General features: G+C 42.4%; 1 protein-coding gene across 10 annotated transcripts in view; it reads right to left on the bottom strand.

Annotated features, from left to right (window-relative positions):
• The window catches only part of ZHX3 (zinc fingers and homeoboxes 3), a 126188-nt gene that overhangs the window by 2195 nt on the left and 109504 nt on the right, over window positions 1–14489 (bottom strand). For 9 of the 10 annotated variants that reach the window (XM_079126906.1, XM_079126908.1, XM_079126910.1 and 6 more), the window contains one exon: window positions 839–3835. In XM_079126906.1, coding sequence (XP_078983032.1) covers window positions 839–3698 — 2860 coding nt within the window. In that variant the 5' untranslated portion in view covers window positions 3699–3835. Of the gene's footprint in view, window positions 1–838; window positions 3836–14101; window positions 14162–14489 lie in introns of all 10 variants that reach the window. The other variant, XM_079126903.1, reaches the window with a different exon arrangement.

Genomic DNA, 14489 nt, shown 5'->3' on the forward strand with positions numbered 1-14489 from the left:
TTATCTGTGGCTTCACAAGTGTGTCTTAAAATAATCTTCTGAATTTTGCTTTTGAGTACTAAAATACCATAATTCAGAGAAACCGAGGAACACAATTCACACTTTGAGTTCCATACATATCCAAGAGGGAAGGTGATTTTCCATTATAATAAACATTACTTCTACCCCAGGAAGAACAAAAACATAAAACATTGTCACTTTAGATAAAAGCACCACACCTCATGGTTGGGTGTTTTTTTTTTTTGTACCAGGGATTGGACCCAGGGGCACTTAACCACTGAGCCACATCCCCAGCCCTTTTTCTTATATTTTATTTAGAGACAGGGTCTCACTGAGTTGCTTAGGGCCTCCCTAAGTTGCTGAGGTTGGCTTTGAACTTGTGATTCTCCTGCCTCAGCCTCCTGAGCTACTGGGATTAGAGGCATGTACCACCGTGCCTGGGACTGCTTCATGTATCTAAAGACGAAGGCTCTCTTCCCTTTTGTTTAACAATTTGAGTTGAATTTCCTCTGATGTGCTAATACTCTCTTCTACCCAGTGATTGGGATCTGCCTTAGATGATGTTTTGATCTGTTCTTCTATTGCTAAGAAATGGCTCAAAAAAGCTTGGGTCCTTTTAGGTTTACCATGTTCTTTTCCCTGCACAGGCTTAAAAATAACTGAACCAAAACCAAAGCCCAACTCTCAACCCTTTATCCATGTAAGGCTCCCATGGCTTCTGCTGCCAGTCAACCTTAAAGACAGCAGAAGCCTCCTGTGCAATAAATTCAACGTCCAACTTTGATTGCATCCTCCCCTCGCCCACAAAGGAAGGCCATGCTTCCTGCAGACCCCTTACCTAGCTGAAGTCCAGCCTGGGGACTCGATGTGCCAAAGGGCTCTGAGCTGGCCTCAGGTGCACTGGGCTCCCACGACTCACTGTTCTCAGACGCCTCCGAGTAGGAGTCGCCCAGCCCTTTGTGAATAGATGCAGGCTCACCAGTGCCAGGTCCCTGGTCTTCACCACCTGTATCTGCCACGGCCCGTGTCTCCTCACCCATTTTCTCAGCAAACCACTGCTTGACCTGCTGGGAGCTCATCTGGGTCTTGTCACAGAGGTTCTGCAGGTCCTCCTCATACAGCATCTTGTGTGTCAGGTAATAGTCCTGCAGCAGCTCCCGGTTTCCAGGGGTGATGACCAGCAGCCCCGGTGGGAAGTTGCCCCGCTTATAGTCCTCGTACCACTTAAGCTGGCCGTTCTTGAGTGCATACCTGCTGTCTCCAAACCAGCGCACCACCTCTGGCCGTGGCAACCCCGTCTGGGCCATGATGGAGTCATAGTCCTGGTTGCTTGGCCACTGTGTCTGGACAAAGAGCTGCCGCAGCAAGTGCCGCTGCTGAGCTGTCTTTTTGTAGCTCACCTTGCCAGGGGGTTGCTCTGCCAGCTTGCTCAAACCATCCTCCTCCTGCTCACAGGCAAGGAGCCCTGGAAGCTCACTCTTGCCACTGGCTTCAGTGACCCTCAGGTTCTTGAGGTTGATTTTGATGGGGCTGACTTTGCGCTCTGCTGATAGCTGGCCTGTGGGCATTTCTGGGGAGCCATTTTCACCAGCAAGTCTCAGTTCGCTGGCTGCCTCCCCGTCTCCACCCTCTTCCTCGGCAGCCTCCTCTTCCTCCAGATAGGCCATCCCATCAGCTTTCTTGGTCTCCTCAGCATTCACTTTTTTCCGTCTCTCTGAAAACCAGCTATCGATCTCTCTCCGGGTCATCTTGGTCTCACCCCTCAGGCGGTCCAGTTCCTCATCGAGAGGGAGCGGGTTTTGTGCGAAGCTGCTCTCCAGGGCTCGGAGCTGCTCTGGGGCTCTCTCCTTGTATTTGGTGGGTGTGAAGTCAGGAGTCTGGTGCCAGGATTGCCGTTTGGCGGCAGGGTGGCTTGCTAATGAGGCCGCTGTCGGGATGCAGGTTACCTCAGGGGCCTTGGATGATGGGGAGAAGGGCACCTCGGGCACAGAGTCCATGAGAATGGAGCTGTGTTCCCCAGGCATCATGGCTCTGGAGCCCTTCAGGTTCCGGCAATGGTACCTCCGATCACTGAACCACTTCCGCACCTCCCTAGTGCTGAGGCCGGTGACTTTGGTCAGATGCTCGACTTCGCTTTGCCCTGGGAACTGGTTCCGACAGAAGCTCCCTTTCAGAGCTGACAGCTGTTCGTGGGACTTCTTATTTTTGTAGATGCTAGCGTCAAGGAAGGCTTGGGAAGTTATGCTGGGGCAAGCTGTGAGGAGCGACTGGGCTGCGTTGACCACCTTTACCGCCGATGTTGTATTTGAACACACAGTGTTAATGGGTGCCGCTGTTGGCTGCTTGGGAACAGATGTGACAGCCAGGGGGAGAGACGAGGTTGGTGCTTGCAACCCATTGGCCATCAGTGGCTGAGTGACCAGGAGTCCTCCTGCTGTGCCCTCTGGCTGTCCTACGACATGGCCTGGGAGAGCAGCCTGGATGAGATGCTGGACATTGCCCGCACTGGCGACCAGGGGGGTGTTCAGAACTGTGATGGTGGGCTGAGGCACAGACTGGATGACTGTATTGAACATCTTTTTACGGGCATCCTCAATCTCCTCAGGGGACCAGCTGATGCCTTGCTTCAGCCTCTGGGCTGTGAACCAGATCTTGAGCTGTTCTTCTGGATACTTGGTCACCACAGTCAGATAGCAGAGCTCGGCCTTGGTTGGGTAGGGGAACTTGTGAAAGGAGTTTTTCAGGAAGCTGTTGGAGTCCATAGCTGCATTGTACGTTGGGATACTGCTCAGGGGGATCATCACTTTGGGAAGGGCCTTGGATGTGGGCAGGGGCTGGTGGGCGTGGTGCTGGGTATGCACTGGGGCCTGCTGCTGGAGGGACAGAAACTGTGCTATGCCAGCTGGCAGAACTGGCACCGTTCCTATCAGAGGCCCATTGGTGGCATGGGGGGGCTTTGTAGAGCTGGCAGATGCCTGGCTGACTGGAGCTGTCCCATTAACAAAGGCGTGGTCCCCCTCTTTCACCTCTGCCTCCCCGGCTGATGGCTTTGGCAAGGCCTCACCCACAGGCTGGCTGGGGACATTCTCCTTGAGCGTATGGATTTTTTTGGCTTCAGCTTTGCCTTTCATTATCTTCATGATTGGAGTCTTGGTAATGATGATTTCAGCCTGTCCGTCAGTCCCCTCGGCGCTGGGCTCCCCTGCTGGGTCAGGAGTGCTGCTGCTCTCGGGGATACTCTGCTCCACGACTACATGATTGTCTGGCTTGGCCACATTCCACACAAAGTTGGCTTCCCCTGAATGACACTTTGCATTGTGCAGGGAAAGCCCCTCAGGGGTTTTTGCCAGGAAACTGCACCCAGGGCATATAAAAGTTGGATCTTTATTAAAGTCTGTGTGCTCTGAGTTCATATGTCCCACAAATTGGGTCATGTCCTGGGATCTGAAATCACAGTCTTTACAGGAATATAAATAGCCATCCAAAGTGTTCCGGTGCCCATTGGCCAGTGAAGAGCCATCAGTACTGCTGGAGTTCTGGGATGCCTCACTGCTGGTAGCAAGTGCTTCTGGGGGCAGATCCTGCTGGGGTACTTCAGGCAAGGCCTCTGCTGGCTGGGCCTCCACACTGGCCTCCTGCAGCACCACAGTCTTCACTGGGATCATGCATGGGGTGGTGGATTTCCTCTTGCTGGCCATGGCTACAATCACTCTGGGTGATCAAGAGGCCAAGTACGTGACAGTAAAAGTTCCAGCTACTCCATGAGGGCCCAAGAAACACCTTCTAAGGGCAGCCTTTTCGGTTACTTGCAGAAAGTAGGTTTCCCCTATTAAACCTGAGGAGGAAGAGAAAAAACATGATTAAGTACCTTAAACTATTTCTCAGACCACCAGACGCACTTCACTGCCTCCCTGTAGCATCTGGGTCTTTTCACAAGAAGCTCGCCAACAGCTCAGATGTGAAGACTGAGGCAGGAGCACCCTGGCTGCTAACAGTATAGAGCCCTGAAAAATAATCTGGGAGTGTTCCAATACTCTTTATAGACTACAGCCATGTTTCTTAGTTTCTTTTTTCTCCCATATCCTTGCATGAAGTAACTCAGTTTTAAAAACAAAAACAAAAACACCCTCTTTTGGACCTCCAAATTAATTCTGACCATGTCAGAGTGAGAACAAAAGATCCACTGTGATTCTTGTCTAAATGTTTGGGCCAACAAGGGTTTTTCTTTTCACAGCCTTCCCACGTGTGAGTACACGCCTAGTCTCCTCCAGGCCAGGCACAGAGTCCAGGCTGGCTGCAGAGTGTGAACTCAGGGCAGGGCTGGGCAGGAAGATGGGCTGCCGCCTGCCACCCTTGTGTCAGCTGCAGGAACAGGATCACCTCACAGTTATGGACTGGACCCAGACACTGCCACCAGGTGAAGCCAAAGGCCAGAGGATCAGGGCATCCAAGGACGCAGCTCACAGTGGTTCCCATAGGGGCGTGCCTACTGTAATGACTTGCATTGGGCTGACTTTTTTATTTATTTTATTTTCTTCCAATGTCTTTACTGCTCCTTAAAAAAGTCTTCGGTCTGTTTGAAATCAATTTCAAAAGCTGATGGATTGGTTTACTTATATACAAAATTACTGTAATAATAATCATGTCATGAGCTATCATAAGTACTTCTGTGATCCCTATTAACATATCACCATAATCATCTTTACCTTCTTTTTAGCAAATATAATGCTCTAATGACAAAGATAATAGTAATTATGATATCAAAATCAAATCAAAGTTTGTATTCAACATAAAATGCAGAAAAAATTTAAAATATCTCCATTCAAATTCTTAGCAAGCAAACACAGCAAACTATTTTTATATTGTTTCTAAATGTAACCCTGATGACCAGGATGGTAAAAATAATTATTATTTTAAAAAGTTGTGGTGAGAAAGAAAGAAGTATTTACCCAAATTTAACCATTAGTCATCATTTCAGCCACTTTAAAATATGCACATTTTTTTACTTAATATTAATGGTAAATATAAAATATCAACATTAAACAAAGAACATAAAACTACCCATAATTATATAGACCCTTTCATCAGCCCAAATATTTTATATACAGCTTTAACCAGAAGGAGCACACTTGAGTTTTCTTTCCCTCACTGAACATGATCATCATGACATCTTCATCTCATTCTATTCATGGTCACAGTGACTGGTAAGTGCCTGATGATGCGCCACATGGACTTAACTGACTCCTGCCAAGATTCCCATCGCCCCAATTTCATGGGTCAGAGTGAAATGAACAACTCTGGACATACAGGGTATTTTTCTTCTATCAAATTATTTCCTCAGATAAAGTGTGCAAACATGGGCTTATGAGCTCAAAGTATATCATTTCTAAGTTCCTTTGTGTATAGGCAAACATTTTAAATTAAATGCTTTACAATCCCAAGTCAGAGAAATGAAGAATAATACAGTTAGGTTCCTAGTGAGCAAATCACATTTTCAGACAAATCATGGAAGACATCCAATAGAATATTTGAAAGCATAAGTGACAAAAGATAAAAGACAAATTGGATTTTACCAAAATTAAAAAAGCTTGTGGTTCAATGGTCACCATCAAGACAGTGAAAAGCTTTGGAGATCATATCTGATGAGATGGATCTAGAATATATAAAGACTTCTTACAACTTAACCAAAAGGTAATGACCCCATTTAAAAATGAGTAAAGGATTGGAACAGACATTTTTCCAAAGAAGATCTGTAAACAGTCAGTAAGCATGTTACAAATGTCCAACACCACTAGTGGTCAGTGAAATGCAGATCAAAATCACAAGGAGATCCATATGCAACAAAATGAAACTAAACGCATATCTCTCACCCTGCACAAAACTCAACTCAAAATGGATCAAGGACCTTGGAATCAGACCAGAGACTCTGCAGATTACAGAAGAAAAAGTAGGTCCCGATCTTCAACATGTCGGCCTAGGACCAGACTTCCTCAACAGGACTCCCATAGCACAAGAAATAAAAGCAAGAATCAATAACTGGGATAGATTCAAACTAAAAAGCTTTCTCTCAGCAAAGGAAACTATCAGTAATGTGAAGAAAGAGCCTACAGAGTGGGAGAATATCTTTGCCAATCATACTTCAGATAGAGCACTAATCTCCAGAATCTATAAAGAACTCAAAAAACTCTACACCAACAATACAAATAATCCAATTGACAAATGGGCTAAGGAAATGAACAGACACTTCACAGAAGAAGATGTACAAGAAATCAATAAACATATGAAAAAATGTTCAACATCTCTAGTAATAAGAGAAATGCAAATCAAAACCACCATAAGATTCCATCTCACCCCAATTAGAATGGCGATTATCAAAAATACAAGCAACAGGTGTTGGCGAGGATGTGGGGAGAAAGGTACACTCATACATTGCTGGTGGGGCTGCAAACTAGTGCAGCCACTCTGGAAAGCAGTGTGGAGATTCCTTAGAAAACTTGGAATGGACCCGCCATTTGACCCAGCTATCCCACTCCTTGGCCTATACCCAAAGGACTTAAAATCAGCATACTACAGAGATACAGCCACATCAATGTTCATAGCTGCTCAATTCACTGTAGCCAGACTATGGAACCAACCTAGATGCCCTTCAATTGATGAGTGGATAAAGAAACTGTGGTATATATATACAATGGAATATTACTCAGCCATAAAGAATGACAAAATTATGGCATTTGCAGGCAAATGGATGAAATTGGAGAATATCATGCTAAGTGAGATAAGCCAATCTCAAAAAGCCAAAAAACGAATGATATCGCTAATAAGTGGAGGATGACACATAATGGGGGGGAGGGAAGGGTTAATGTTAGGGTTAGAGTTAGGGTTAGGGAGGGGGGCAAGTATGGAGGAAGAAAGTACTGTATAGAGGGTAAAGAGGGGTGGGAGGGGTGGGGGGAAGGGAAAAAATAACAGAATGAATCAATCAATATTACTGTATGTAAATTTATGATTACACAAATGGTATGCCTTTACGCCATGTACAAACAGAGAAACAACATGTATCCCATTTGTTTACATTAAAAAAAAAAAAGATCAATAAAAAAAAAAAAAAAAGAAAAAAAAAAAATCACAAGGAGAAACCTCTTCACACCCACCAGGAGGCTCCAGCAGGACGACAAGTGGATGGAGGATGTGGGGAACTGAGTCCTCAGGCCCTGCAGATCGGGATGGAAATCGGTGCAGTCATGCTAGGAAATAGTGAGCAATTTCTCAAAAACTTAAATACAGAGTTGCCTAACACCTAGCAATTGCACTCCTAAGTAAATAAAAAAGAGAAGTGAAAACATGCCCACACAAAAACTTGCTTATGATAGCATTATTTACAGTAATAGGAAAAAATGGAAGCAAACCAAAGCCTATCAATTGATGGACAGATAAAATGTGATATGGCCATACAATGGAATATTATTCAGCCACAAAAAGGAAAGACATTTTGATACACACTGCAACATGGGTAAACCTGAAAACTGTGCTAAATGAAAGAAGGCAGACACAAATGCCACACACTATGATTCCACCTACATTAAATGGTCAGAAGTGGCAAATCCATAGAGGCAGAAGGTAGACTGGGGCTACCAAGGGCTGAAGAGAGGGGAGGAAGGGAAGTGATTTCTAACGGGTCTAAGGTCTTTTCTTGTGGTGATGAAAATGTTCTAAAATTAGACAATGGAGATGCTTGCATAACTGTGAATATATTAAAAACCACTAAAAGAACACTGAACCCGAGAGAGGTAGAGGGCGAAAAGCACAGCAGGCAGGTCTGTAGAAGAGGGTCATTGTTGCATTTCTAAGTGTCATTAGTTATACTTCTGACCTACCTTGGTGATACTGACTGCCACCCTGAGTACAGGTGAATGTCACTGGCTGCAAACACCAGGGCTGGCAGGGGAGAGGGACGGGAGATGCAGAGCACAGGGAAGAGAGCGCCCAGGAGGCCAGCAGGACGAGGAGCAGGCAGGTGCAGGCACCAAGGCACGCAGCCACAACTGCCGTCTGCAGTGGGGCGTGGGTTTCACCGAGGAAGACGTAGGTAAATTATATCTCCAGTGTTTTACTTACTAAGTCTGAAAGTGGGTGACAAGAAGATGAATTTGATTTTTGGAAATAGTCCCAATGTGATTCAAAATTAAGTCTCCAGGGCTGGGTTGTGGCTCAGTGGTAGAGCACTTGCCTAGCGTACGTGAGTCACTGGGTTCGATCCCCAGCACCACGTAAAAAAACTAAACAAACAAAATAAAGATATTGTGTCCATCTACAACTAAGAAGAGTTTTTTTTTTTTTTTTAAATTAAGTCTCTAATTAGGCCCAAATTATCATTCCAATAAAAGACCAATAAGGGTAACACTGCTAGCCACTCTCTCAGGGGGTCAATCACTGAATACAGGCAATGACAAAGGAGTAGCAGTGGAGGCAGTGATCACAACAATCAACATGTACCAAGAGTCTAATCGTGTACAGCGTGCTTTTGTACACATTCTTTCAATTTACTCTCACAACAGACCCAAGAATCCCATTTCATGGTCAAGAAAGACACGGCTCAGAGAAGCGCATAAACTGCCAGAAGGTCACACAGCTAGGAGGTAGCAGAGACCAGATAAGAACCTAGGCAGTCTGGCAACCTCAACCATCCACACACTGAGCCCTTTGAGTAACCACTGATTGTTTAAAAAGGAGTTTCATGGCCTCTTGATGTGATGTTTTTTCTCTAGCATTTATTAGGAAAATTCCAAGCATACAAGAAATTGGAAATAATTTTACAGTGAACACCCATGTCACCACCATCTGGATGCTTACCAGTGGCTATTTTGAGCAGCATTATCCAATTGAGGTAATTTTAGGCTTATTTGTCATACTTTTTTTTAAAAGGGGATCTATTAAAAGTAGTATTTAAAGAGCAAAGATCCAATTATCTAGGAAACCATTCATCCTGAAGACACTTACGGAGCATGTCTGACAAATGAGGCGTCATGTGTGGAACCCTGGTGTTTCCTAGGACAGGCCCAAGTAAGGTGAGCTGATACAAATGTAAAGATTTTGTACGGCAAAAGAGATTTAGGGGAAAAGGTCATATTATTTTTGCTATTGTTATTTATACTTTTCAGACCATATCCAAGAAAACACTTGGCCATAAATGCTTTTCTTCTACAGTTTGTCCTTGGAATTTTGTAGTTCCAAGTATCACATTTAAGTCTTTAATCCATTTGAATCATTTTTTGTACATGGTCTGAGTCCAGTTTGCTTCTTTTGCAAGTGGATATTCAGTTTTCCCAACACTCTTCATTGAAGGGACTATCCTCCCACGATTAAGGGCCATGTATTCTGTCCCAGTGGTCTATATATCTCTCTTTATGTCGTATCATATTGTTTGTAATATATTCTGAATAAGGAAGCATGAAGCCACCGTCTTTGTTTTTGTTTCTCAAGACTTCTGGCCATTCAAAGTCCTTTGAGATTCTATAGGAATTTTAGGATTTTTTCTGTTTTTGCAAAAAATGTCATTGAGATTTTTATAGATTTGCACTGAATTTTTATATATCTTTTGAACAATATGAACTCTTCACTCCATTAATAAAAGGATGCTTTTTGGGTTGAGGTTGTAGCTCAATGGTAGAGAGCTTGCCTAGCAGCTGTGAGGCACTGGGTTTGATCCTTAGCACCACATAAAAAATAAATAAATAAAATAAAGGTATTGTGTCCATTTACAACTGGTTAAAAATGAGTGCTGTGTTCCTGGAACTAACTTAAATTGAGGAAATTAAACATATATATATATATATATATATATATATATATATATATATGATGCCTTTCAATTTGCTTGTGACTTCTTTAATTTTGTTCAGCAATGCTTTGTAGTTTTTCAGTGTAAAAGTCCTTTGCCTCCTTGGTTAAGTCCGTTTTTAAGTATTTTCTTATTTTTAAAAATGTTGTTATAAATGGGGTTGTTTTCTTAATTTTTAGATTTCACTATTAGCATATAAAAACACAACTAATATTTGTGTGTTGATTTTGTACCCTGCAATTTCACTGGATTCATTTATTAATTCTAACAGTTTTTGTGTGTATAATTTTCAGGGTTTTCTACAAATAAGATTATGTCTTCTGTAAAAAGGGAGAATTTTACTTCTCTTCCAACTTGGGTGACTTTTATTTCTTTTTCTTGCCTAATTGCTCTGGGTAAGACTTCTAGTACAACATTAAGTAAATGTGGCAAGAATGGACATCCTTGTTATGATCCTGATCTTAGAAAAGAAGCTTGCAGTTTTTTACTGCTGAATATGACATTAACTGTAGGCTTTTCACACATGACCTTTATTACTTTGGAGTATTTTCCCATTAGTCTTAGTTTGATGAATGTTTTTATTATGAAACAGTTTTGAGTTCTGTCAAATGCTCTTTCTACATTACTTGAGATGACCATGTTGTTTTTGTCCTTCATTCTGTTAATGTGGTATAACACACTGATCGATTATAATGTGTTGAGCCATCTTTGCATTCCTCTTGGTCATGGTGTATAATCCTTTTATTGTGCTATTGATTTGCAGTTTGCTAGCATTTTGCTGAGATTCTAATGTCAATACTTAGCAAGGATATGGGTAGCAGGGTAATACTGAGTTTGGAAGTGTTCCCTCCTTTTCAATATTTTGGAAAGAGTGCAAGAATTGGTGTTATTTCTTTAAATGTTTGGTAGGATTCTTCAGGGAAGCCATCTGGTCCTGCTATCTCTTTTTGAAGGAGGTTTTTATTACTGATTCAATTATTGTCACAGTTAAAGGTATTTTTGAATCTTTATTTCTTCATGGTTCAGTCTTAATAGGATGAATGTTTCCAGGAAATTTTCTTCTAGGTTATCCAATTTGATGGCTAATTATTTTTCACAGTAGTCTCTTATGATTCTTTATTTCTATGGCATCAACTGTGATATCTCTTTTGTTTCTGATTTTTATTACTTGAGTCTTTTCTCTTTTTTTCTTAGTCTAGCTAAGTATTTACTAATGTTGTTGGTTGAAAAAAAAATGTCAGCAATTCGAGATGGCAAATTAGAGGAAGGCTGCATTTCCAGTTGCTCCATGGTTTGGGATACAGTGGGAGTACAGCTCCTTGGTGAGGTAGGTGGAAGAGGGAATTAATTAGAATTCAATATCAGACAGCTAAAATCTCTTAGAGTCTCAGAAATTTGGGTGCACTGACAAAGAACAAGAAGGAGTACACTGGATCCAAGCTGGTTGCAGTAGCAGTGCAGGTTAAACAGAGAGGAGGGACAGAGAAAAATGCTGAGGGGAAATTTGGCATAGAAAAACCTGTCAGTCCAAAAAGCAGCCTTGAACTTAGTGGAACCAGAGGCTACATGGTGAAGTAGTGTTTGAAAAGTGCTCTGTGTTTCTCAACTGGTGAGCAAAGAACTGAGGCATGAGCCATCTTGAGGAGACCATTTGCAGCTTGCTGCCGCAGAAGCCTGAGAATCATAGCAAACATTGCCATACTTTCCCAGCAAGCTTCTACCATGTGGCCTAGGAGAAAACGAGTAAAACAGGCACAGAGATTGTACCCACGGTAATTCAAATCAGAAAAACAAAGGGAACTGCAGCAAAGTTTTCCTTGGAGTCTGGTGGCTCATGTGACAGCTGAAGAGGGTCAGGAATGCACTCAGGGACTAAGGCTGGGAAGGCCGTATCTGTGAGCAGCAGTGTGTGGAGGGTTGGTTCCCCTGCCCAGAGAGAGTAATTCTTGGGAGGTTCCTTAGATAAGACTTTTATCAGAGATGGCATCTGCCTGGCCCTAGGGATGTGTTGATCTAATCTCCAGAGGTTACCCAACAAGACCCCTAAGGCCTCATTAGGCCTAAGGCCCAGTCACCAGAACTCCCCTCAGAATTTTACAGCACCCCCACCTGGGAAGGGCATCAGAGTTTGGTCCGTCTGGACAAAACTCCAGTCAAGAGTACTTTCCATTCCATTCTACCTTACACTGACGAGAAGGGAGGCTGAGAGCTATTTCAACAAGCTTCGGTTTTAGGCTACACCAGTTAGGAGCTCAGTGAGCCACACAAAGAGGAAGGGGTTAATAACTCCCAGCCTTCGCTCTCTCTCACCCAGTACACAGCCCAAGAAGAAATGGAAAGGGCAGCTAGGCACAGGCAGTGACCATCCATCCTCATCTACCCTCAGTGGTAGGGATTCTTTCATTTTTCATTGAGAAACTTCACCCCCGCCCCCTTTTTGGTACTGATTGTTTCATGAATATATATTCACATCATTTCTTTTTTCCTTATTTTTAGCTTTTTCAATGACAGTTATTTCTCTTTGTCTGTTGAGGTTTAGGGCTTTTGATTTGTTTTTGTCTATTTCTCTCATCTCTTTTCCTCTCCTTCTCTTGTTTCTCTTGTTCTCTGTTTTTTCTCCTTCTTTATAACCATCACTTGCTATCTCTCTTCAACATTCTCTGTCCACATTTTGAATATACTGCACTTTCTCCTACCTTCCTATCACATTTTCATTTCTCTTATTTTTACCATTTGAGGGAATAGTTGGTTTATATAACTTCTGCCCCCACATTGGTATTGTGGCAGTTATTAGCACTGGGGATGACACAACTACATCTGCTGTTTAATGCCAGCTCTAGTTCATGGTTATTTGTTCATTTGTTTTTGTTGTTGGCAACTGCTAACCCCACGTCTCCTGCTCTTGTGGTAGGTAGTGCTGTAGCTGTCATAGCAGGCAGTAGGTATTTTAATGCTGTTTATTGTTTGCTTCAGTGGCATTATTATCTGTTTCCCCCTTTCCTGTGAGGTGCTGGGAATCTACAGGGACATAAGTTCTGCTGCTGAACTAAATCCAGCCAAAAGACAGTGTACCTCGCTCCACATGCAAATTAACCACAAACTTTAGCTATACTTTAATACAAAGACTAGAAGAGATAAACACCCCAAACTAATGACCAGGGCCCACAAAGAAATGACTGGGCATAGAGGTTCTCAGGTCCCACTTATGGATATCAACTTCTACAGCAAAAACAGAAAATTAACACAAAGGCTGTGAATGCCACACCTATGAAGGGTCTCAATCTAGATCATACCAGGATACTTTGGCAAGTGATGGGTGTGCCCTAAAAGGCCCTCACATAACAATGGAAGATAAATCCATCCCAACATATGCATAAAACTCAAGAAGGGAATACAAGAAACATGAAAAAACAAGATAACGAGATGCCTCCTAAATTTTATAATTCACCAGCAACTGACATTGAAGTGGATGAAATATCAAATAAAAAATTCAAAAGAGGCGGCTGCTGGGGTTGGGGCTCAGTGGTACAGTGCTTGCCTAGCACATGTGAGGCACTGGGTTCAATTCTCAGTAACACATTTAAAAAAAATAATGTTTCCATCTACAACCAAAAAAAACTTTTTTAAAGAATTCAAAAGAATGAACATAAAAATCATCAGTAAATTTCAAGAGTATACACACACATATTAAAAAAAAAAAACCAACTGAATAAATTAAGAAAGTCAGCACAGGATGTGAAATTCATTAAGAACAAAGAGATGTTGAAAAGAAACAAACAAGAACCTTAGAAAGACACAATATATCAAATAAAATGTTCAGCTGAAAGTCTCTCTAATAGAGTAAACCATGATAAAAGCAGAATCTCAGAGCTGGAAATCAAGTGGCCAAACTTGCACATTCAGACAGTGCTAAAGAAAAGAAAACAAGTAACCATGACCAGAATATAAAAGAACTCTAAAACAACCTTAAGAGACCAAATTTAAGAATTGCTGGAATTTAAAAGGGTTGTGAGATGCAGACTAACAGAATGGATAACCACTTCAGGGAAATAATAACAGAAAAACTTCCAAACCTCAAAAATGAAATGGACATTCAGATACAGGACACATTCAGAATTCCAAATAGACAAGATCAAAAAAGAACTTCTCCACAACACATTATAGTTAAAATCCTTAACAAACAGAACAAGGTTAGAATTTTAAAAGCCTCGAAAGAAAAATATCAGGTCACAGTTAGAGGCAAGTCAACAAGAATAAACTTACACTTTCTCAGCACAAACTCCAAAATCCAGGAGGACATGCTGGAGCAATGTGTTCCAAGTCCTGCAGGAAAATAACTGTCAATCAAGATCACTATATCTGGGCTGGGGAGATAGCTCCATCAGTAGAGTGCTTGCCTTGCAAGTACAAGGCCCTGAGTTCGATCCCCAGCACCGCAAAAAAAAAAAAAAAAAAAAAGGATCACCATATCCAGCAAAGCTACCCTTCAGAATCAGGAGAAATAAAAACCTTTCAAGATAAGAAGAAATTAAAATAATTCATGATTCTGAAGGTGGCAGTACAGAAAATACGTAAATAGGCATAATCCTAGCGGCTTGGGAGTCTGAGATAGGAGGATTATGAGTCCAAAGCCAGCCTCAGCAATGGCAAG

The sequence above is a fragment of the Sciurus vulgaris genome (assembly GCF_902686455.1).
Source record: "Sciurus vulgaris genome assembly, chromosome: 2".
NCBI lineage: Eukaryota > Metazoa > Chordata > Mammalia > Rodentia > Sciuridae > Sciurus > Sciurus vulgaris.